The sequence below is a fragment of the Crassostrea angulata genome, chromosome 10 (assembly GCF_025612915.1).
Source record: "Crassostrea angulata isolate pt1a10 chromosome 10, ASM2561291v2, whole genome shotgun sequence".
NCBI lineage: Eukaryota > Metazoa > Mollusca > Bivalvia > Ostreida > Ostreidae > Magallana > Magallana angulata.
The window spans coordinates 8,335,000-8,358,397 of record NC_069120.1 but is presented as its reverse complement, the minus strand read 5'-3'; the positions used below and the strand labels follow the sequence as shown (position 1 = coordinate 8,358,397).

At 34.9% G+C, this 23,398-nt stretch overlaps 1 protein-coding gene across 1 annotated transcript in view; it reads right to left on the bottom strand.

The window, feature by feature from the left end:
* The window catches only part of LOC128164864 (uncharacterized), a 34,030-nt gene that overhangs the window by 5,163 nt on the left and 5,469 nt on the right, over positions 1 to 23,398 (bottom strand). The window contains exons 12-46 of the mRNA XM_052828917.1: positions 22,843 to 23,039; positions 17,288 to 17,333; positions 17,005 to 17,194; positions 16,498 to 16,750; positions 16,010 to 16,113; positions 15,726 to 15,852; positions 15,181 to 15,369; positions 14,953 to 15,072; positions 14,587 to 14,729; positions 14,176 to 14,282; positions 13,002 to 13,349; positions 12,637 to 12,831; positions 11,779 to 11,986; positions 11,290 to 11,542; positions 11,048 to 11,151; positions 10,790 to 10,916; positions 10,108 to 10,296; positions 9,888 to 10,007; positions 9,663 to 9,805; positions 7,172 to 7,278; positions 6,085 to 6,274; positions 5,622 to 5,874; positions 5,380 to 5,483; positions 5,132 to 5,258; positions 4,624 to 4,812; positions 4,405 to 4,524; positions 4,173 to 4,315; positions 3,205 to 3,311; positions 2,819 to 3,008; positions 2,304 to 2,556; positions 1,995 to 2,098; positions 1,743 to 1,869; positions 1,304 to 1,492; positions 1,065 to 1,184; positions 831 to 973 (exon numbers count right to left, since the gene is read on the bottom strand). Of these exons, the coding sequence (XP_052684877.1) occupies positions 831 to 973; positions 1,065 to 1,184; positions 1,304 to 1,492; positions 1,743 to 1,869; positions 1,995 to 2,098; positions 2,304 to 2,556; positions 2,819 to 3,008; positions 3,205 to 3,311; positions 4,173 to 4,315; positions 4,405 to 4,524; positions 4,624 to 4,812; positions 5,132 to 5,258; positions 5,380 to 5,483; positions 5,622 to 5,874; positions 6,085 to 6,274; positions 7,172 to 7,278; positions 9,663 to 9,805; positions 9,888 to 10,007; positions 10,108 to 10,296; positions 10,790 to 10,916; positions 11,048 to 11,151; positions 11,290 to 11,542; positions 11,779 to 11,986; positions 12,637 to 12,831; positions 13,002 to 13,349; positions 14,176 to 14,282; positions 14,587 to 14,729; positions 14,953 to 15,072; positions 15,181 to 15,369; positions 15,726 to 15,852; positions 16,010 to 16,113; positions 16,498 to 16,750; positions 17,005 to 17,194; positions 17,288 to 17,333; positions 22,843 to 23,039 (5,629 nt within the window). The remainder of the gene's footprint in view (positions 1 to 830; positions 974 to 1,064; positions 1,185 to 1,303; positions 1,493 to 1,742; positions 1,870 to 1,994; positions 2,099 to 2,303; positions 2,557 to 2,818; positions 3,009 to 3,204; positions 3,312 to 4,172; positions 4,316 to 4,404; positions 4,525 to 4,623; positions 4,813 to 5,131; positions 5,259 to 5,379; positions 5,484 to 5,621; positions 5,875 to 6,084; positions 6,275 to 7,171; positions 7,279 to 9,662; positions 9,806 to 9,887; positions 10,008 to 10,107; positions 10,297 to 10,789; positions 10,917 to 11,047; positions 11,152 to 11,289; positions 11,543 to 11,778; positions 11,987 to 12,636; positions 12,832 to 13,001; positions 13,350 to 14,175; positions 14,283 to 14,586; positions 14,730 to 14,952; positions 15,073 to 15,180; positions 15,370 to 15,725; positions 15,853 to 16,009; positions 16,114 to 16,497; positions 16,751 to 17,004; positions 17,195 to 17,287; positions 17,334 to 22,842; positions 23,040 to 23,398) is intronic.

The window sequence follows — 23,398 nt, the reverse complement described above, 5'->3', positions numbered from 1 at the left end:
AAGCATTAAAGTGACAACTTATTATAATTCACAACATTCAACCTTTTCTTTGAATACCTTATTTTTAGAAATTATTATTTTTTCTTTTTCTTATAATATTATTCTTTCATAAAAGATATTCACCGACATATTTTTTTGCCAACATTGACCTTTCAAACCCATTTCAGTAAACGAATAACGTTATTACATGTATGTATTTGAGATATTATAAATGTGTTTAATAATGTTTATAAAGGTAACAAGTTATACAACGTTCGTTATACAGTTTAGTGGATTTAAGCGGAGAAAGTGTTTGCATGTTGAATGCACAATGTTATAAACCAGAATACAGACGGTTGCATCTTGAAAAAAGACCAATCTAGTTTTCTACTTCCATCAAAACAATTTTCAGATTTCAAACATTAAATAAGTGGTAGTCTGTACTTGACATTCGGTAGTTAACTGCTTTTTGTACATGTATGTGTTTGGACTTTACATTTTACTTTTTAGCTTAATTAAGTGATTTGTTTTTCTTTTTTACATTGTTTAAATTGTAAACATTTTACTTTGAATAGCAAAAGTAAGCAAAAATTTCAATAATTGAACGTACAGAAACACTTTAAGGTGTTGTTGGTATAAAATCAACATTATTCATCAACTAATAAATGTGTTTTCATTAATGTCAAAAAATTCCAAAACTAATCCCATACTACATCAAACTTAACTACAGTCACTTCCTTATTGTCATAAAAAACTTTCTTCAATCTTGAGCTTGTATTCCATTTTTAACTGAATAAAAGTTCGATAAAACAAATTCTTCGCTTAAATATACACTGCGATATTAATCTTACTGTTGGATGGTTGGAGCCGCTAGCTCCTGGTTGATGGCACGAAGAAGAGGATATTTTCCATCTCCACAACTTCCACTGAAATCATCAAGATCCAGGGCCCAGACCATGACTCCACCGACACCCTTACTTTTGGCAAAGTCCACCTGAATCAGTAGGATCAATATACAGTTATACTTGGTATTTCGTTACCATTCGTAAATTTGACTTTATTTTTAACTAAGTTAATTATTTTACCTTGCGTTTCAGGCTTTCAGGATCATCATATCCGACCCACTGGTCACGTTTAACCACATAAGGAACCTCCATATCGGGAATCCAGTGGCGAGTTCCTCCAGTTTTTAACATTTCACAGATCTACGTTAGATAAAATAAACATATTCACAGATGGTAAGGAAAAAAATAGATTGACGAATTCTGTGAATGGATCTTAATCATACGATGATCTATAACTGCATATAAAGCACATGTCTGACCTCGTAGTAAGCGAGGAACCCAGCTTCATTGGTGTATCTGCCTGCCTGTCCACCATTCCCTCTGTCAGGGGCAGACAATCCATTGTTACTAGGGCTAGCTAGCGTGAAGCTACGTCCATACAGAGGCATTCCTACGTTCAGCTTTTCAGCAGGTGCCCCCTTCTGAAGCCAGTAGTTCACAGCCCATTCCTGAATTACGAAAAAACCCTTCTTTTATTTAAATAGACAGATTGGCAACAAAATTGATCAAATGATATGTGTGATATTATATCACAATATATCAATAGGAATACAGTAACAATATTTTTTGCTTTTTTGAAATATATTAACATAGTTATGAATGCAACCTCAAAGCGGCCATCAATCATAGGGCAGAAAAGAGAAATAAAGATAATCTCAAATGCAAGAAATTTTAAAAGATAATAGATTAATACATTACGTCATTCAGATAGGTATCATTTCCGGTGGCCGTTGAACTGGCCTTCAAAGGAGCATTATGTCCGGTTTTGTCATCGAAACTTCCGCCGTGCATATCATACGCCATCAAGTTGATTTCATCCACATATCTGTACACGAATGCAGGTTTAAGTTATATTGTGGCACCAAAATTTTAAAGGTGAAAAAGAAATTTGTGTTCAAAGCCTTGGTGTACTTTTTTAAAAATGTTATATTAAATTCTCACGACATTTACTGAGAAATAGCAGGTACGTCATAGGCAGAATCGATGGTGAATTTTCCGGCTGAAACAGCAGTTGTTAAAATAAGTCCTTCCGGTGCGAAAGCTTCGTGTAGAACCTGGAATGGAACCAAAACAACAGATTCATTAGTTAAACAAAAAACGTTTAATACATTCAGTGATGTAGAAAATAAAACATTGAAAATACCAAACAATGTACATGTATCATATTCTATCACTAAATATAATATTAATTGCAGTCATAATCTTTATTCACACGTGTGTAAGTCATATCAAATATTGCAACTTGCAAGCGTGTCCTACCTTCAAAAGCTGAGAGAAGCGGTCCCTATCCTCTGGGGGACTGCCTCTGTTGGCGGGGTACTCCCAGTCTACGTCCAGACCGTCAAATCCGTTCTTTTTCAGGAACTGGACAGTGGTGGTAGCAAACTCCCGCCTGCTAGCGTCGGTGGCTACCATCCTGGTGAATGGGGCGGACCCTAGATTCCAGCCTCCCACAGCTAGAAGGGTCTTCAGAGCAGGATTCTGTTGTTTCAGATTGTTGAAACGTTCATACCTGTTAATAGTTTTACACTGTGAGGCGTTTTAAATCATAGGAAAGAGATATATTATAACCAGTGAGAGGAAGTACGTATACTGAAAATTAAAGAAAAAATCCACTATTTCGTACTAAATCATTTCAATTTGAATATTTGTCCACTAATATACTTGAAGTAAACATTTAAATTTGATTAAAAATGTGTATTGTTTATACCATATGAAGCTTAATTTCAAAAATGGAATTAAGAGAAAAAAGATAAAACACATAGGTTTCTTACATTCCCTTCATCCATGGTGTACTCTCGTCGTTCCACTCGAACGCTGCCAGCTTGTTACCGTTCAGTTTGGCAAAGGCGTAGATCAGGTGGGTACAGAGGTTGGGGTCCACGTTTTCGGGGAAGAACTTGGCGGGTCCATTTCTGTACTGTGACCAGTTTGTGTAATAACACACTCGTCGATAGTTATTGCCTGTAAAAAAAATAAGACATAATGAATCGTCAATCTATTGTGAGCATAAACTTTTACAAATATTCTTCAATTTTTTTTTTATTTTCCTAGTTGTGAATTATCTAAATTTTCATGTCATTAGTGTAGAAAATTAAGTTTTCTATGAAATTCAGAATTCCATATACAGTTGATGTAAAATTAACACAGCAAACTCTACCAGAGTTTAGTGGTGCAACTGCGTTGCTACTGGCAGGCGGCGAGGTCTGTTGTTGAGGATTGTTGCCAGGTGCGCTGGGGGAATTAGCTGGGGATCCCGTACTCAGTCTAAAATGTAAAAATTAAGCAAAACAAAAAACATTTACCTTATCCTTTCAATAACTTGTTTTTTGAAGATGATTATTTTTTCTACATTTTAAAATCCTTTTTTCATTAACAAAACTCCTTGAAACATCTTTACCAAAATTGTTTGAAATAAAGCCTGTCTTTATCATTTAAGAAGATGAAAAAAAGTTACTATTTGAGATATTAAAAATGTGATCGACATTATTTAAAAAAGATAACCGATTTCAAAGGGTACCTTACAGCGGAATTTAGCGATGTAGTGTTTTAAACATTTTGTATGCTCAAAAATAAATATGAATCTTAGCGGAAGATTTATTTTAACGGATACAGTATTTCACGATGTAAAAGACCAGATTACACGCGGTTAAAGATTACGGTTAACAATGACCTCTCAGATTTCACATTTAGAAGCAGTTGGACTAGTCAATCAGCTAAATGAAGTTATAGCCGGTCGTTGTTATTGGGTATTTAGTGGGATTGTTTGTAATTTGATGTAATTAGATGTTTTTTATAACTACACGTGTAGAAAGTCGACGTTGTACACGTAGCAGTTAAAGTAGAAAAGGTAAGAAAAGACTGAAAAAATCCAGAGAATATATATTAGGTCTTTGTTGTATAATATAAGCATTATCCAGTAGTAATCGTGAATTATTTTAAAATTTGGTGTTTTTTTTATAGCTGATTTAAAATCTACAATAATACCAACATTGATTGCATAGTAGTTGACATTTAGTTACAGCTATTTAACTGACGTGTAATCATATTTAATTCTTAATATTAATCAAGATTCAATAAAAACAAACGTTTTTTTTCTGTTCTGTAGACAGTGTAATCTATTCTTACTGTAGGGTAGTTGGAGCCGCTAACTCCTGGTTAATCGCACGTAGAAGAGGATATTTTCCATCTCCACAACTTCCACTGAAGTCATCAAGATCCAGGGCCCAGACCATGACTCCACCGACACCCTTACTTTTGACAAAGTCCACCTGAATCAGTCGGATCAATATTAGGTTATTCTTGGTATTTCGTTATCATCAGTATATTGGATTTTTTAAAACTAAGTTAACTGAGTAACCTTGCGTTTCAGACTTTCCGGATCATCGTATCCGACCCACTGGTCACGTTTAACCACATAAGGAACCTCCATCTCGGGAATCCAGTGGCGAGTTCCTCCAGTTTTTAACATATCACAAATCTACAATAAATAAATTCAAAACATAGAACGACAAATCAAAATCCGAACCCCAAAATCCAACTCCCCACTTTTAGAGTTCTATGAAAGTATGTTGCTGACCTCGTAGTAAGCAAGGAACCCAGCTTCATTTGTGTATCTCCCAGCTTGTCCACCATTGCCTCTGTCAGGGGCAGACAGTCCATTATTGCTAGGGCTAGCAAGGGTAAAGCTACGTCCATACAGAGGCATTCCTACGTTCAGTTTTTCAGCAGGTGCCCCCTTCTGTAGCCAGTAATTCACCGCCCATTCCTAAAAAAAAATGAATTATATTCTTCATGTTATGTAAACTGATGAGTTTTTTTGTCAGAAGAATTTGTAAAATCCTTATTGAAATATTGTTTTTCAATAAAAGGAAATGCAGCAAAAGTTGCAGACCAAAAATCTTTACAAAAGAATACATGTATTTTTTTTACATCCGTCAAAAATTATCTAACAACAATTATATAAAGAATCCCGAAGCAAGAAAATATATTACACTAAAGATAGTTCACCTAATAAATTGTATACAAATAGATTTTATTCAATTGGCCTTTGCTTTATTAAAAAAAATTCATGTAAGACTACTTACGTCATTCAAATAGGTATCATTTCCGGTGGCTGTTGGACTGGCCTTCAACGGAGCATTATGTCCGGTTTTGTCATCGAAACTTCCGCCGTGCATATCATACGTCATCAGGTTGATTTCATCCACATATCTGTGAATTAAGACAGTATTATATTTTACCAAAGCACACATAATACAAATGTGAACTAGAAATTTAGCTTAAACCATTTTCTGTCTTCCTTAAATGTTTTGGCAACTATCGCAATATTTACTGAGAAATAGCAGGGATGTCATAAGCGGAATCAATGGTGAATTTTCCGGCTGAAACAGCAGTTGTTAGCATTAGTCCTTCCGGTGCAAATGCCTCGTGCAGAACCTAGAATGACACCAAGTTATGATGTTACGACAAAAGAAAACCATAAAAACAACTAAAGAGAAAAAGGCCGAAAATCTAGAAAGTATAAAAACAACATCCTGGATTTTAAAAAGTCAAAAATAAGTATAAGTGTCATACCTTCAAAAGCTGGGTAAAGCGGTCCCTATCCTCTGGGGGACTCCCTCTGTTGGCGGGGTATTCCCAGTCTACGTCCAGACCATCAAAACCGTTCTTTTTCAGGAACTGGACAGTGGTGGTAGCAAACTCCCGCCTGCTAGCGTCGGTGGCTACCATCCTGGTGAATGGGGCGGATCCTAGATTCCAGCCTCCCACAGCTAGAAGGGTCTTCAGAGAAGGATTCGTTTGTTTTAGCTTGTTAAAACGTTCATACCTGCAACAGCAAAAACTCCATATTAAAGGGAGAGACACAATAACAACGTGTTTGGCCAAAGGAAGCAAAATATTTTTAATTAGATTTTTAGTACTTATCTCTCAGAAAAATTATAAAATTTCTTCTAAGGTTTTTTATGTGTACACAATATCATAGTATAACCGATGGATAACAAAAAACTGTAAAACATAAAATACATGGGTTTCTTACATTCCCTTCATCCATGGTGTACTCTCGTCGTTCCACTCGAACGCTGCCAGCTTGTTACCGTTCAGTTTGGCAAAGGCGTAGATCAGGTGGGTACAAAGGGTGGGGTCCACGTTTTCGGGGAAGAACTTGGCGGGTCCATTTCTGTACTGTGACCAGTTTGTGTAATAACACACTCGTCGATAGTTATTGCCTTTGATAAAAAATGAAACAATGATCGAATATTCTATCAATTGTCTTTTTTCTTATACATTTACATGTACCTCAATACAGAATATTTACATTAAGTAAACTAAACAACCTATTTTAGATTTTATCAATAAAGGTATTTTTGCATCGAAGCAACTTAATTATATTTAGTTGATATTTAACTTTTTTTTATCTTATCCACATAAAATAATATATGATATTAGTCAAAAAATCTTTAAAGTTATTCAGGTAAAATTATTTGTTGTGTTATTTTATGAAAAAGTTGACATAAAATATGTTTTTTACCTATTTATTTGATTTATATGCACTCACTGGCAGTATATGACTTCAGAAGTGACGCTGTTTTTATAATTTAATCAAAATCAGTCAAAAATTGCCACTTTTCTTATCTTTTTTCGAATGGAAAATATAGAGCGACTCTATGAACAAGAACAAACTTTTTGTCATTTATAAGTACTGGAGAGATATATCTTTGGTGAAAATATTTTGTTTGTTCAAGCAGTCGCTCATTGTTTCCTTAGAGAAAAACTGCTTCAAAACAAGCCGTTTTATGATAAAAATGCGAAAATGTCGGGAAAAGGTCAACTTTATGATGTCATATTTTTATATTGTGGGCACTAATATCAAAATGAAAATTATGAAAAAACTTCAAATGTATATTTGTACAAATAAAACAAAGAATTACAGTAAAATGACAATGTTCATTTAAGGGGGCCATTTTAGGCTCAAACCATATATAGTCCTTTGATATTTCTACAAACAATTTAACTTTAGCGTCTACTTTTCATTTCAGTAGGCAAAACCAAACTCTTAAAATTTTCTGGTAACTTTAACAGTCAATATGCTAAAGTGCTAAACAAATTATAGCGGCAAGTTATACCAGAGTTTAGTGGTGCAACTGCGTTGCTACTGGCTGGAGGCGAGGTTTGTTGTTGAGGATTGTTGACAGGAGCGCTGGGGGGATTAGCTGGGGATGCCGTAGTTAATCTAAAAAAAATTCAATATAAATGAAATCAGATGGGAACTAAAATCAGTACCCCCAACGTTTATTTTATCATATATCATTTACTCAAACTTTTCAAACTCTGATTTTTTATTCGTTTTGTATAATGAAAGAAATTTACCGACACAATGTTTGCTTATAAGTGGTTTTAAATAAAGCCTACCAGAATCTTTTAAGAAGGTTCAATAAGGTACTTGCATACTATTAATATTTGGATGTTGTTTATAAAGCTTTGAGAAGATCTTTATTAAATATCATGACCTTTACGTTCTGGACACAATGTGATTTAAAAATAGAATATAAATAGCTGCGAAGTTGCAAATCAATGTTTAAATATGCCTTAGTTTAGAAAATTGACTTAATTACTGACATAGACCATATAATAAAATGTATTGAATCAACCTTTCTTAAGGAATTTTAAAATTTTGGAAACTAAAATACAACGTTAAGGAAAAGGGAAAAGTAGATAACATACTAAAGTGTTATGTTGCAATATGACACGGTGTCTTTCACGATAAATACCAGGGTGAGCACGACTTGAGATACACTTTATGCACAACATTCGCATTCATTATATAGACGGCAGTTGTTCTTTAACTTCTAGAGAGGTAATACTACAACTCTAAAGCATTGAGGATGGCAGGAGATTAGTTTGACAACAACGTGACGCCGTGAAAAAGAAGGAGAGCAGACCAGGTTAACCTCCAATCACAAAGGAGTTATGTGGGCTGCAATCAGACATTTCTTGGTGCAACCTTGGCTCCCAAAGGAAATGGGACAACAGGTAGTGAAGCTTAGTCTTCTAGACACTGATTTAAGGGTAGTGAATCAAACATTTACATCATACTGAACTACACTTATATAATGCCATTGCTGTTAAAGATGTACGTGGTCTTGCAGGGTATATCCCAAGAAATTGAGAAGAGAGTCAAGAGCTTAAGACAACCTCGCTCAAATGCACTGAACTGACAGTGACCTAAGAAATCTTGCCACAAATAACAACTTTCGTTCCTTTACGTATCTTAGAAAGGTTCCATTAATTAATAATGCAAGTGTATTTGTAATTGTAACCCATGACGCCTGAATAACTTTAGCTGGCCTTTTTAAACAGAGAATGAACATCCCCAATCTGGTAGCGACTTAAATGGAAGAAACATTGCCATCAAAATGCCACCAAACCTTGGCTGTGTGTACTTAATGTAAACAGTTCTTTGCCATACAACTCCTTACTCTAGTAGAAGCAGAATTTGCCTGGATCGAAGTTGGTTGCAAAGAACATATATCAGATGTCAAGTAATGAGACTCAGAGTTGTTCGGTGGTCTTGGAGAGAAAACTTGAGGACTATCATACCCATTGACTGCCTTTGATTCAAAGCCTATGTGAGCACCAATCTTTAACCTATTTAATGGCACCTTTGCACTCAGAAACGAACTCAAGAAGCCATACAGCAGAAGACATAGCCCAGGAAAGTGAGGACTTACAACAATATAATTTCAAAGGGAAATGTGATGTGGAAAAAGGATTCGAAACCACGGCTTCTAGATTCTGGTGTCTTCGAAGCATCCAAAGATCAACACTGTGAAATATATTTAAGGGACGACAGTGGTTCTGCATAACCTTCTGAGGTTGAGATAACAAGAAACGGCTGAGGATGAGGTCTACAGATTGCAGTGCAAGAGGTGGATCATGAGGACCTGAACCATCACGTCATTCCAGGATCATGGTGGACTAACTGTACTGGTCAGATGTGAATCAACCTATAAACCTTGCAACTCAACTTTAGCAGATTGCAAGCATCAAAGGAAGTCTATGCAGGTTTTAGAATGACTCAGAATAGATCGCAAGCGTCAATGAAAAAGCGTGAAATCCCGTATCTTGCGTTCTCTCTTAACTGTTTGTGTCATACCGTATCATATCGTAAACAATAAGTGCTAGGCCATATGAACACAGACACGTCAACGGGTTTAAGACAACGCAACAAAATGCAGCGGAGTGTGCATTTTGTTTAAGATTCACTCCAATCATTTCGATTTGGGGACACAAATGCAAATGCGACGCGTTGCTCTCAGCAATGACGCAATGCAACCTCATACAAGGACAACAAACGAAAATCAATCGTGTTGATCGTATAAAAAATTGGACATATATTATAAAAAAATTGGACACATATTTTTTTCCTATAACCAACATAATTGCTGTCATTAACCTTAAAATCTGTTGTTTTCATTTTTCTGCAATAAAGGTTATGATTCAAATGGCGCTGCAAATCTTGATTGTGGTAGCTATCAGTATAAAAACAAAAACTAATCCTGTATCCACAGAGAACCATATTCCTTAATTCAGTAGCGAGTGTGATATTATTCTTACTGTTGGATAGTTGGAGACTCTAGCTCCTGGTTGATGGCACGTAGAAGAGGATATTTTCCATCTCCACAACTTCCACTGAAGTCATCAAGATCCAGGGCCCAGACCATGACTCCACCGACACCCTTACTTTTGGCAAAGTTCACCTGAATCAGATCAATACATTAAAAATACTTTGTTGTTGATAAGTTAAACTACATGTCTGTTTCTGTAAGCTAATTATGTTACCTTGCGTTTCAGACTTTCCGGATCGTCGTATCCGACCCACTGGTCACGTTTAACCACATAAGGAACCTCCATCTCAGGAATCCAGTGGCGAGTTCCTCCAGTTTTTAACATATCACAAATCTACGATAAATAAAGTAAATAAATAAAAGGACAACTTATTGCAAATCCAATTCTCCACTTTAAGAATGAAAGTATACTTGTACGGTAGTATGTTGCTGACCTCGTAGTAAGCAAGGAACCCAGCTTCATTGGTGTATCTTCCAGCTTGTCCACCATTCCCTCTGTCAGGGGCAGACAACCCATTGTTGCTAGGGCTAGCAAGGGTAAAGCTACGTCCATAGAGAGGCATTCCAACGTTCAGCTTTTCAGCAGGTGCCCCCTTCTGTAGCCAGTAGTTCACCGCCCATTCCTGATTAACACGAATTACAGTAAAACACGGTTATAGCGAACACGCTTATAATGAATTGACGCTTACAGCGAAGTGAATTTCATTCCCCAAGTCTCTATTTCATGTTGTAAACTTGACGGATATAACGAATTACGCTTATAACGAAGTTAAATTGGGCGTCCCTGGGACTTCGTTATAAGCATGTTTTACTGTATATTCTTCGTGTAATTGAAACTGATGGATTTTTAATCAGAAGAATTTATAAAATCCACTCATTGTAAAAAAAAATTCCATAAAAGGAAATGCCGTTGACGTTAACTATTTGAAGTTAACTATTTGAAGACTAAAAATCTTTACAAAAGATTAAATGTATTGTTTGTAAAGAATCCCGAAACAAGAAAATACACACAAAATGCTTTAGCATAGGTCACCTAATAAATCTTTTATCAATGCAATTTATTAAATTGGCCTTGGATTTATCTTTCAAAAAGAAATACACGTAGTACTACTTTACGTCATTAAGATAGGTATCATTTCCGGTGGCTGTTGGACTGGCCTTCAACGGAGCATTATGTCCGGTTTTGTCATCGAAACTTCCGCCGTGCATATCATACGTCATCAGGTTGATTTCATCTACATATCTGTTAATTAACTCAGTATTTTATTTTACCGAAACTTACATACATGTAGTATTCATGTGAAATAGAAATTTAGCTAAAACCAATTTTTTGTCTTTCTTAATAAATGTTTTGGCAACCATCGCAATATTTACTGAGAAATAGCAGGAATGTCATAAGCGGAATCAATGGTGAATTTTCCGGCTGAAACAGCAGTTGTTAGCATTAGTCCTTCCGGCGCAAATGCCTCGTGTAGAACCTAGAATGACACCAAGTTATAATGTTACGACAAAAGAAAACCATTAAAATAACTAAAGAAAAAAAGGCCGAAAATCAAGAAGGTATGAAAACAATATCCTGGATTTCAATAAGTCAAAAATTAGTAAAAATGCCATACCTTCAAAAGCTGAGTGTAGCGGTCCCTATCCTCTGGGGGACTGCCTCTGTTGGCGGGGTATTCCCAGTCCACATCCAGACCGTCAAATCCGTTCTTTTTCAGGAACTGGACAGTGGTGGTAGCAAACTCCCGCCTGCTAGCGTCGGTGGCTACCATCCTGGTGAATGGGGCGGATCCTAGATTCCAGCCTCCCACAGCTAGAAGGGTCTTCAGAGAAGGATTCGTTTGTTTTAGCTTGTTGAAACGTTCATACCTGCGACATGAATTCCATATGTTAAAGAGGAATCACACTTAAAAGAATGGGGGTCGAATGAAGCCGATAAAAATTCCAATTAGGTGTGTAATCATTTCAAGCAATTTTTTTTTATGTTTGGTAACTTTTGAAAAAATTCTAAATTACCTTTAAGGGGTTTTTTTTGATACAAATTCTAAATGTGTAGGTATCTATATAAACAAGAAACGGTAAAACATAAATACATTGTGTCTTACATCCCCTTCATCCATGGAGTACTCTCGTCGTTCCACTCGAACGCTGCCAGCTTGTTACCGTTCAGTTTGGCAAAGGCGTAGATCAGGTGGGTACACAGGGTGGGGTCCACGTTTTCGGGGAAGAACTTGGCGGGTCCATTTCTGTACTGTGACCAGTTTGTGTAATAACACACTCGTCGATAGTTATTGCCTAGAATAAGAAGTTTGTCTCAGATACTTATAAGTGCTATTAGGTATGATAAGATAACCTTAATTTTTATATTTTTCCCCATGTTACCATTGGTTAACTACAAAAGTCATGCTACAAATGTGTCTGTATTTGAAAGTGCATGTTGATGTAAAATTTGTAAACAATGTTAAAACATAGGAATTTTGTTTCTACAATGAAGGTTGAAATATATGGTTATTAGCGTCTACTTGACAAATGCTTTGAGTACGAACATCGTGATGCGATTATCAATGACATATGATTTACTACAAAAGAGTAAGATGAAATGATTATAAAAGATAAACGTAATAATAGCTGTTTGAAATTCCCTATAAATGGATATATGGAACAACTGCTGTCTCCCAGTTTCATTTGAAATCATTGTCAACCATCTCTATCTCTTTTTTTGGATTCTTAAAATCAATATTATCCTTCCACTTTTATGATTTATCCTCATGTTAATAAAACTTTCTTCAAACAGATTAATAGAATAATTTTATTTCAAAAATTGTCATACAAAATATAGTTACATGCGTTAAATATGTGTGATCGAATCACAGAAAGTCAAAATAAATGATCATTAAAAAAACTATAAGTAATTCGAAGAAAATCACAAGAAAAGAGTCATTGTTTCATTTTATTCCACCATTATGGTGAATAGTTTTGGCAAGCAGCGACACGGAAGGGGAAATCACAGGCTATGATGGCCTCATTGAAGACAGTGCCCGGGGGACAGGGCTCGTGGAAGCCAAGGTTCATGGCGCACTGGTAGAACATGCCACAGTTTGCAGGGTCCCTGTAGTGACCATCAGCTCGGTTCCTACAGAAGCTGTTAGCATCTCCCCCTGTAAAACAGCAAGTACAATATACATGTAAAACATAAGTCTTCCATTTTAACTCTTATTTTAAACATTTGTAATGAAATGCATATACACTTAGGTATATCCAGTGATGAAGACTTGATCTAATTAATAGTAAGACTTTGAATGTATCACCTTTTTGTAGTTTATCTTACCAAGGTTTGGAATGTATGGGGCCTGTGTAGTTGTTGTTGTCACGTGCTGTGTTCCATGCGCATGCGTCGTTTGTGGAGGATTGGTCGGCACTGGAGCACGTGTTGTTGTCTGATGCGCAATTTGCTGCGCATTGCATCGGACGTTGTATGGCCAGTCACAGAATTTGGTTGCGTCATTGAACAAGAGTCCGGAGGCGCAAGAGACCTCGAAACTTTGGGTACCAGCACAGATAAAGTACTGTGTGCAGGAGTTAGGATCAGCATAGAAACCACTAGTTTTGCCGATACAATTAAATCGGTTGGTCGATCCGATGTGATGAGTAGTTTTTATGGATGATGAAGTCGTAGCTTTATTAAAAAATATCAGTGACACACATGAACAAAAGCTTACATTTAAAGCAAAGAATTTTTTTTTCAGAGAAGATATAATATGAGGGGGGTACATGATTACTTAATGGGTTAAGATGATATTATAACAAGAAGGTACAGTTACTGACATATTTTCCCGTTTTGAACTGCGTTTTAAAAACAAAATGCAGCTTTAAGAATTCCTATATGTTAATAATTTATAAATATTTTACCCATTAAACATTCACAAGAGTAATTATCAGAAAACCAGAAAGGCATTTTCCCGTATATATTTTTTTAAAAGTAGCTTAGGTAATATCAATTTTAGTAGTTTTTTTTTTGAAATAGGAAACTGTGTCCGCAGCCATCGCCCACAATGGTATTTATATTATTATTATCTTTTGCGATACATCGTAAGATAAATAAATTTTTGTGGTTCCGACTGTGGGCACATTTTCCTGTTAAAAATTTAACTTAGAACTAAAGAATAGGACAAATCGATGACGTCATTATTCTCTTTTGAAAACAGAATAAAAATGTTCAAGTTCTTTTTACACGCACTTGTTCAATATGCAATATGCGATTTGTAGGGTATATAATTAAAGAAACAGTACCTTCTTGTGGAGCATAACTAGTCTACTGAGCATTATCAAAGGAACTAGCACACTACGTCTATTGATTATGTCGTTTTACCTTTTAGTACATCTATGTTGACTTACAACTATACCTGTTGTCGGGTCTAGTTTCCATCTGATCATGACTGTTTATAACTAAGGAAGACAATACCAAAAATGGTCTAAAATCATCATGATAAATGAATACTTACTGGTGGTAGGTGCCCCCGTTGGGTGGTTATTGGGGTGGTTGGTCTGATGGTTGGGTCTCTGGGTGGTTGTGGTAGTTGGAGCAGCAGTGGTGGGGGCATTTGTCATCCTAAAGGTAAGATGATACAAATGGCATTGTTTACAAATACGTGTTCCTATATTTGATATGAAATGGGGAAAAATATTGGGGCACTCGTTATACAATGAATTGGAATTCAGAAAATAGCAAGGTCTGAAATATTAATAATTGATTTGTATTTCAATGTGTTTATGAGATTGATAGTTATTCTGATAGTCTGTATATTTGTTATTAATTTTTTTCCTATCTAAAAAATAAAAATAAAAGTCAATTAAGGAAGTACTTGTTCCGTCTTTTATCCTCGACTCTTTTACCACTTGCTTATAAAACTTACTGCTGAACTTGGCCCGATGCCAGCTCATCATTGATCGCACGTAGAAGAGGATATTTTCCTTCTCCACAACTTCCACTAAAGTCATCAAGATCCAGGGCCCAGACCATGACTCCACCGACACCCTTACTTTTGACAAAATCCACCTTATGAACGAAATTACATTTAGTCAACAGATGTTGTGAAAAACCTCAAATTCAACCTGTGGCTTTCATCAATATTTGTTATACACCAAGTTTCATTTCATCTATTTTGTTGCTGACTTTACACATATCCAAATGCTCACTACTATTAAACATGTAATAACAAATGGTATTAATATAAACATTGTTCATGGATTAATAATTTTTCGTAAGAAAATAAGGTCACCTTGAATTTCAAGCTTTGTGGGTCATCGTAGCCGACCCACTGGTCGCCTTTCACCACATAAGGAACCTCCATTTCAGGAATCCAGTGGCGAGTTCCTCCAGTTTTCAACATATCACAAATCTACATAGAAAATAAAAGCACTCTCTGTTGGAATGATATGATTGGTGGAATATTGTTTTAGAAAGAAATTCATATAGAAAGTGAATATTTTTAAGACATGTGTCTGACCTCGTAGTAAGCGAGGAACCCGGCCTCTCTGGTGTATCTGCCAGCTTGTCCACCATTCCCTCTGTCAGGGGCAGACAGCCCATTGTTGCTAGAGCTAGCAAGGGTAAAGCTACGTCCATACAGAGGCATTCCTACGTTCAGCTTTTCAGCAGGTGCCCCCTTCTGAAGCCAGTAGTTCACCGCCCATTCCTTTAAACATATAAAGATAATGAAGTAGTACAAATGTTAGAAATGTTATTTAATTATTATTATGATTACATGCAAAGTTACATTCATGCGCTAGTGAAATTTTCATTAAACTCCGTCATATAATTTTCTTTTCAAAGATTTATAACGTTGTAAAAAGGACTAAATGACACATTTATACAACAGGTTTCCTATAGAATTTGTATTTAGGTCAACAATTTGTATGAAAACTGCAACTTTTTATGAAAATAAAACTTGTTTTCTTGGTTTTGGAAATTCAAAATCTGAAGATAAAAAAGAAATTGGACTATATGTACAATGCTGGTATATTTCTCTGCATGGTTATCTTGGAAACTTACAACATTGAGATAGGTCTCATTTCCGGTCTCTGAAGGGTGAGATTTCAGGGGAGAGTTGTGTCCGGTTTTATCCTCCCAGCCACCACCGTGCAAGTCGTACGTCATTAGGTTAATTTCATCTAGATACCTGCATGATTATTTGCAAATAAAATCAAAAGAGTCTTTTAATCTATCATTTATAAACATATATACTTTTGTGTTTAATTTTTAAAGTTGGAAATCAAAGAATTGTAAAAGATCCCATGAATTCATATACGTATAATTGAGAGAGTAAGTGTGCTTACTGTGACATTGCAGGGACGTCATATCCTGTGTCAATGTTTGTTTTTCCAGCGGGAACAGCAGCTGTCAACATAAGACCTTCCGGTGACAATGTCTCATGGAGAATCTGAAATAGAATTATATAATTATGAAGGACTATATGGCCATTTAACAGTATATGGGTTTCTTTATTATGACAAAGCATATTGTGAACGCAATACCTTACCCAACCTACCCACCCCACCCCTTAAATTTCGATTCTTTTTCAGAGCTTTTGACAAAACAATTGTTGCCGCATGTCATAATGACTTCCTTTTTGTCATGGCTATGGGTCAAAACCGTGACCTTCCACCGAGAGAAATAGCCATTTAATATATGTGTAAACATGACCATAGATCTAAGTATTTTAGACGTCGAATCTGGTGATCTGATTTTTAAAGATTCATTGAATATACATTATTGTGAACGTAAACAGAGCTCATGAATTAGAAAATTGCTTTTTTTAAAATACCTTGACAAGCTGTGTAAAGCGGTCTCTGTCCCCCGCTGGACTCCCTCTGTTGGCTGGGTATTCCCAGTCGATGTCTAGACCATCGAAGCCGTGCTTCTTTAGAAATTGTAAAGATGTGGTGGCAAAATCCCGCCTGCCAGCGTCGGTGGCCACCATTCTGGTGAAAGGAGCGGATCCCATGTTCCATCCACCGACGGCCAGAAGGGTTTTCAGGGAAGGATTCTGTTGCTTCAGTTTGGTAAAACGTTCGTACCTGTAAGTAAAAAGCAAGTTATCTAGAATTATGTTATTGCATCTTTAGAAAATTACAATTCAATGTCCAATAGCTTGCAAGTTGAATTTCGATAGTCCCATTTTAAAATTCCTGAATGATGAATCAGATGTTGTAAGACCAAAGTAGAATTCTTAAAACAAAATGAATCTTCTTGTAACAGCATAGCCTAAACTAGATATTTTCAAAAGGGTGTGAAACAAGCAACTATAGAACAAATTGTAGAAATTACTTACATCCCCTTCATCCATGGAGTACTCTCGTCGTTCCACTCGAAAGGTGCCAAATGGTTGCCATTCATTTTAGCAAAGGCATAAATGATGTGTGTACACAGAGTCGGGTCGACATTTTCTGGGTAGAACTTGGCGGGTCCGTTTCTATACTGAGCCCAGTTAGTGTAGTAACATACCCGTCGATATCCTTGGGCTGTGTATAAAAAGTTTAAACTTGTAACCATAAAAATTAAAAAAAAAGGCAAAACAAATAACAAATAAAGATATTTGATACGATAAAACTTACCACTTTGAAACGCCAAGGCAAGCAACGGGAGCAAAAGTTTTAACATCTGTAATAAATAAAGTGTATATCACCTTCAGAACGCAGAAGACTGAAAACCAGAACTGTTATGCAACGTTAGATCAACAAGTAAACATTTTTATCAGCAATGCACCAAATAAATAATAACATTATCTTTCTCCGTTTTTTAGTCATTGTTATTCAAGATAATTTTAGAGTAGTCCAAATACCCTGATCTTTAACTTACGTCTAGCTAGTAGGATGGTTTGTGTACTTGTGCAGGATTGCGTTGTAATATAAAGTCTTATAGGGTTAATCTATAAACTGTCAAACGACTCAAAAGTCTCCAGTTGTTCTGATAACACGCCCTCCTATCGCCAATCCACGCTAAAATGCCATCTCTGCTATTTGTCCATGAATTAATTATGTGACCACTCTATTTACAGTATTTACATTAAGATTAAGTGGGGAAATAATTCTAATGTTTCTTGGGTATATAGATGATATTTGAATTCGTTGGAGTTCTTGGGTCTAGCAGGTGATTGAAATATTTTGTATTCTTAGATAAACCTGCCATCAACATGAAGTCGATTGTTTTGTTAGGTAAATATTCAGTTTTTTGAAGTGTGATTATGTTATTGTTTATCTTAAATTTTGCCTTGAAATAGGGAAAATGTAGAAAAAGGTCACAAGGTACATATCAGAAATGACCTATTTGTTGATATCATAAAATAAGATGTAGGAAACTTTAGGAAATGGTTAACTACTTCTGAAGGGAACTGGGGAGATAAAGCATGATACTTATCATTGATTTTTAGAGAAAAAATATTTTATGCAATTTAATTACAACACAATTAGTCACTGCATAAACAAATTAAGTTCAATAACTATGTAAATTTAATAAAAGTTTTGTTACTAAATGGATAAAGGTTTAATGATATCTACTTAACGAGGACTGCGATCATCAGCTCGCTTTTCCTATAAATGTATATCAAGATATTCCCATACGTTAATTCTTGATTTTCTTTATATTTTTCCTAAAATCAACGTAATCCAGTTGCAGAAAGACATAAAAAACCTCTGCTTTTCAACAAAATCAAATTACATGTCAATTTATTCTTTATATCGGAGGCCACAAATTGGCGACGACTGTTTTTTTATTTGATATATAATAATATATGTTCTTATTTTCATTCTGAATGGATAATATCTTAAGCAATTTGGGTTGCAATTTTATATTTAAAAAAAAACAAACCAAACAAACAAGCACAAAACCAAACAACAACAACAACAACAACAACAACAACAACAACAACAACAACAAAACAATCTAAGGGTAGAAACTTTTGCCGTTCGTGATTTTATGTGAAAAGCTATCTAGAGGATTTACTTGGCGAAAAATTACGCGGTAGTCATAATTCCATAGTAGAGAAATCTTCCTACTGCATGAATTCAAAGCGTTATTTTGTCTTATCTATCAGAATGGTTTAAGTTACTCGCAGAATTGTGTTATTGTGTTATGATAACATGTTTTGCACCAAAAGTACATTTATTGCTTTAAATGCATATCGTCATAATCAGCATTTTGTTTTTGGTAGCATTTTGACACAGTTATGTTATCTTTGTTGTCATAATATGTAAAAAGAAAAAAAAAACAAAAAACTAATTTAAAAAACTAACTGAATTTATTTTCGATTTCTCTGTATATTACGTATCACTATAATCGATGACGCCACACACATTTTTGATTGACAATATTTACATTCCACATAACGATAAAGCTGACCCGCGTTAATCAATATGTGTATGCTCACACCGCTGCAGTTATGAGACTATGTCTTTCCAAAATTATGATTCAATGGATTATCGGAGGAATGCACTGTAAACAATGCCGAAATAAGACGATTCAAACACGGAGTTGCCTTAACTTTTCAAATAGGCCTACAAGTAAAAATGCATCAAAATATTAATTAAGTAGACTTCTACAGTATGCGATTCATTTTGCATCAAGAAAAGGAAAATTTACCTAGGAAAAATTATAAAAGATGCATGTATAAGGATTTACTGGTACATTGACATTGATTTAAATGGTTGCATTATTAATCAAAAGATATACAGAGAGAGAGAGAGAGAGAGAGAGAGAGAGAGAGAGAGTTTTTAACGATTCCACTCTAAGAATTAATTCCGGATCCGCGCCAGACCTAGTAACACCTTTAATAGTTAAACAGACTATACTTTTTTATACAGAATGTTCCTTGAAATTAGCACGATATAGTAAGTTTTTACAGAATACAGACATCCATTAATTTTTTAAAAAGCATGATATTTAATACCAAACGTATCAACCATGGCTATGATTTCATTAAGCAGCGCATTGTTCATATTTCTAAGTAATAGTTAGATCATATTTAGTAAAATTTACGCGATTAAGACGGGGACGGTAGGAGCGAAGCGACCGTATCGCGTAAATTTTACCTAAAATGATTTAACTCAATTAGAACATAACCCACTATTTCATTGGCTGATCAAAAGTTCTGCGCCAATCAGATATTATTTCTCTTTTGATTAGGCTCTCTTAGCTGTCAATTGAAATGTGACGTCGCTGTGAACTTAGAGAATTTCTTAACGATTAAAAACATCACTTAATAGAAAATTTAGCGACTGCTGATTGGATGAAAAAGTTGGTTATATTCTAAACAAGTTTATAAATTAATTCATTTTGCAAATAAACTACAAAATGACTGCACCAGAGTAACTGATTACACCTCTGGTATGTCAACACGAGAGAGATGATGTCCGTAAGCTATAATTGAATTTTAACTGATAAATAATTATTGTATAATTAATTAAAAATTAATTAAAAACCTACTTTCATTTCCAGTAAACAAGCCCGAAATAGCAAAAATGAGAGTAAAGTGGTAGACACGCTTTGGTGAATCCAAATCAGGAATAGTTTGCATCAAAATATATACATGTACTTGCGATTAAATAATATTAAATGACTAAGTAAAGAATAAATATATTAAATGGGAACTTATTTAGAGTATTAGTATACATATAAGTTAACATTTAACAAATGTTTGATAAATAAAATGAGCCATTTCGTTTCTTGAATGCGCGATTTTAGTTTTGATGGATAGAACTCATTAGAATGAAATAGAACGTTTCAGAATGGAGTAACCAAGAATGCAGGTTGACTGAATAGTGTAGGGAAAAATCATCATGCATACCGGACAGATACCCTGGAGCAGACAATAAATAAACTGGAAGGCGGGGAAGTTGAATGGGGGAGGGGGGCCTTCTTAATCGCGTAAATTTTACTTAATATGCTCTAAATATTACATAGATTTTTAATTGCATTTTTATGCTGTTGTTTATTTCTTTATGTAACAACCGTAAGAGTTAGGATTTGAACTTAAAGTAAAACTCTTGTATATGTATCTATTTTAATTTGCCTTGGTAAATTTTCCTTTTCTTGATGCAATGAAAGTAATGAATGTGAGCTGATACGCGTAGTTCTAACTTGTAACCTATACGTACAAGTACACGTACCCGTTGGTCTGCTAAATCTCTCTAATATTTTTCAAAAAATAATGATTCAATAGATCATCGGAGGAATGCACAGTAAGCAATGCAGAAATAAGACGATTAGAGAGCTCTATTTAACTCGGAGTTGCCTTAACTTTTCAAATTGGCCTACAAGTAAAACTGCATCAAAATAACTTCTATAGTATGTGATTCATTTTGCATCAGAAAAGTTATATTAGGACAATGATCAAAATATTGAGATATGGTGTCTTTTTTCAAACATTTTTTAGTGTGTACCATACGATTATCTGAATGAAAAAGTGAGATAAAACCAACAGAATATATGCAAAATTATGTCGTGTAACAAATACATGTTTGTAAAATCTTAAGTCAATATTTCCTCTGTTTTGTTAAAGGTTCAACTTTGTTTAAGCCTAATTCCATAACACGGTAAAAATATCGAATGTTACGCCAATAAAGATTCATTTCATAAATACTTTTTGTGTTTAGAACAAATTTTGCTCATGACATCAAACAATCCAAATTTGAAAACTCAAACCCCGAGTAAACAACGTCCTTAATTATATTTTTTCGCCTCTTTAAGCATACAAAGTATCGGACAACATTAATAAATGTACGAATCTACTTCATTTCTTGTAAAAAAAAAATCAGAAATGTCTGCTATAAAACTAGACAAACAGATTTATATTTCGATGACAGAATATTTACACTGAAATGCTTGCAATAGAATGAAACACTCTAGATAAATAAACCACTGTATGAACTTCTATAGAGTTTTACAAGAAACACCTTTAAAAACCCAATACATATTTCAATTTGATAAATACATGTGAATTTATCAAAATTTTACACATATTGATTGCTTCTTTACATAAAATTCCAGAAAGACAGTTTGGTTGTTGTTCTTGTTTCTTGTTGGCATCCAGAGTAACGTGATCAAATTTCCTGTGCGTCCAGCTGACACCCCATAGCTCTTGATTAATCTCCATTGTGACGACACATGTAGCGATCTCGCTGATAAAAATTCAAAAATCAACTTTATATAGCACCACTCAACGGGACTAATATTTGAATAAGTTTTGTCTTATCAAGGAAATAGTTCAATGGCGTTGCTTTAATCAGGCTATCATTAAGGAGACTCATTGATATAACGGGACCTCTTCACGAACATGTTCCATGCAGTTGGCGAGCGCCAGTTTTCGGACGGGACGCGTTGACATACCCGTACAAGGCCATTACTTACCAATACAACAACTAATTTGATAGAAACAAGTAGTCTGGTGCTTCGTGTTGGAAGCCATGACGACAGACAAACACGAAATTTTTATCTAATACGAAAAAGCCCTCACTGACCCTACCAAAAATACCCATGATTCACAACACATCCTACTATAGTCGTAAAGGAATAAAAAAGGAAAATATATGTAATTTTAGATGACTCACTATTTACCTGTACGAGCTTTAATAAAAAAAATACTGTTATTTTTAATATTCAGACCTTTTGTTGTGTCTAATATTTCATAGTATAACCATAAATTAAATGAATTACTGAAAAGGGAAAAGAAACTTATGACCATTTAAAGTTTCAAAATTTTCTATCACAGATCGCGTATAACAATTTATTTCGTGATCGGAATAAATTTGCGCACACTTGAAACAAAACATAATCAGGTTGTGAAAATCTTTAGCCTGTCAATAAACATAGGGTGTAAGCAAATTTGATAACATTTTGATTGAAAGTAAGGTAACTGCTTGTCTTTTGTTTCTGATTTAAAGCTATGGTTCAAAGAACATAGAACAAAGGGTCATTTCCTCTTTACTTTTTTAAATCTGTCATGTACATGTATCTGCATGTGTTATCTGTTATATCATTACAACCATCACACCTCACCGCAAGTGTGATCAGTGTTGTATTAACAAAACCACCACACCTTAAAATAGTTTTATTGATAACAAATTTGAAACTTAACAGTTAAAATTGGGGTATGCGAACATCAGTAGAGATTCTATGGGTGGTGGTAGTGAGTGCATTGTGGGACTTTGTAGGGGTAGTCGCACTCCGCCATGGGCTCGTTGAACGCTAGGCCCGGTGGACAGGGCTCATGGAAACCCAGATTCATGTCACACTGGTAAAACATGCCGCAGTCTTTAGGGTCGCTGTACAGACTGTCCGCCTTGTGTTGGCAAAAGGCATTGGCGCCCGCACCTGTAAGCATCAAAACATCATTTAATACCTGCGTATTTGTAAAGCGTAAGTGCAATGACAAAAATCCTATCCAAATTTTAATTGAAAAATAACATCGAAATAAATTAGTCTTTGTTAGATAAATGTTCACCTTTTAAAGTAAAAATTACACTGGCATGAAGTTTAACTTGGAAACATTTTTAGAATTCTTAATAATAATAATATAAAGTCTTAAACACTGTTAATTGTATTCAACATTAGAAATATCTTAAATCAAATAAATAATGGCATTTAAATAAAACATAGATATACATAAAAAAAGAGAAGAAATAAATAAATAAATAATGGTATAAATGGTCACTGTGATTTTTATCATCAGA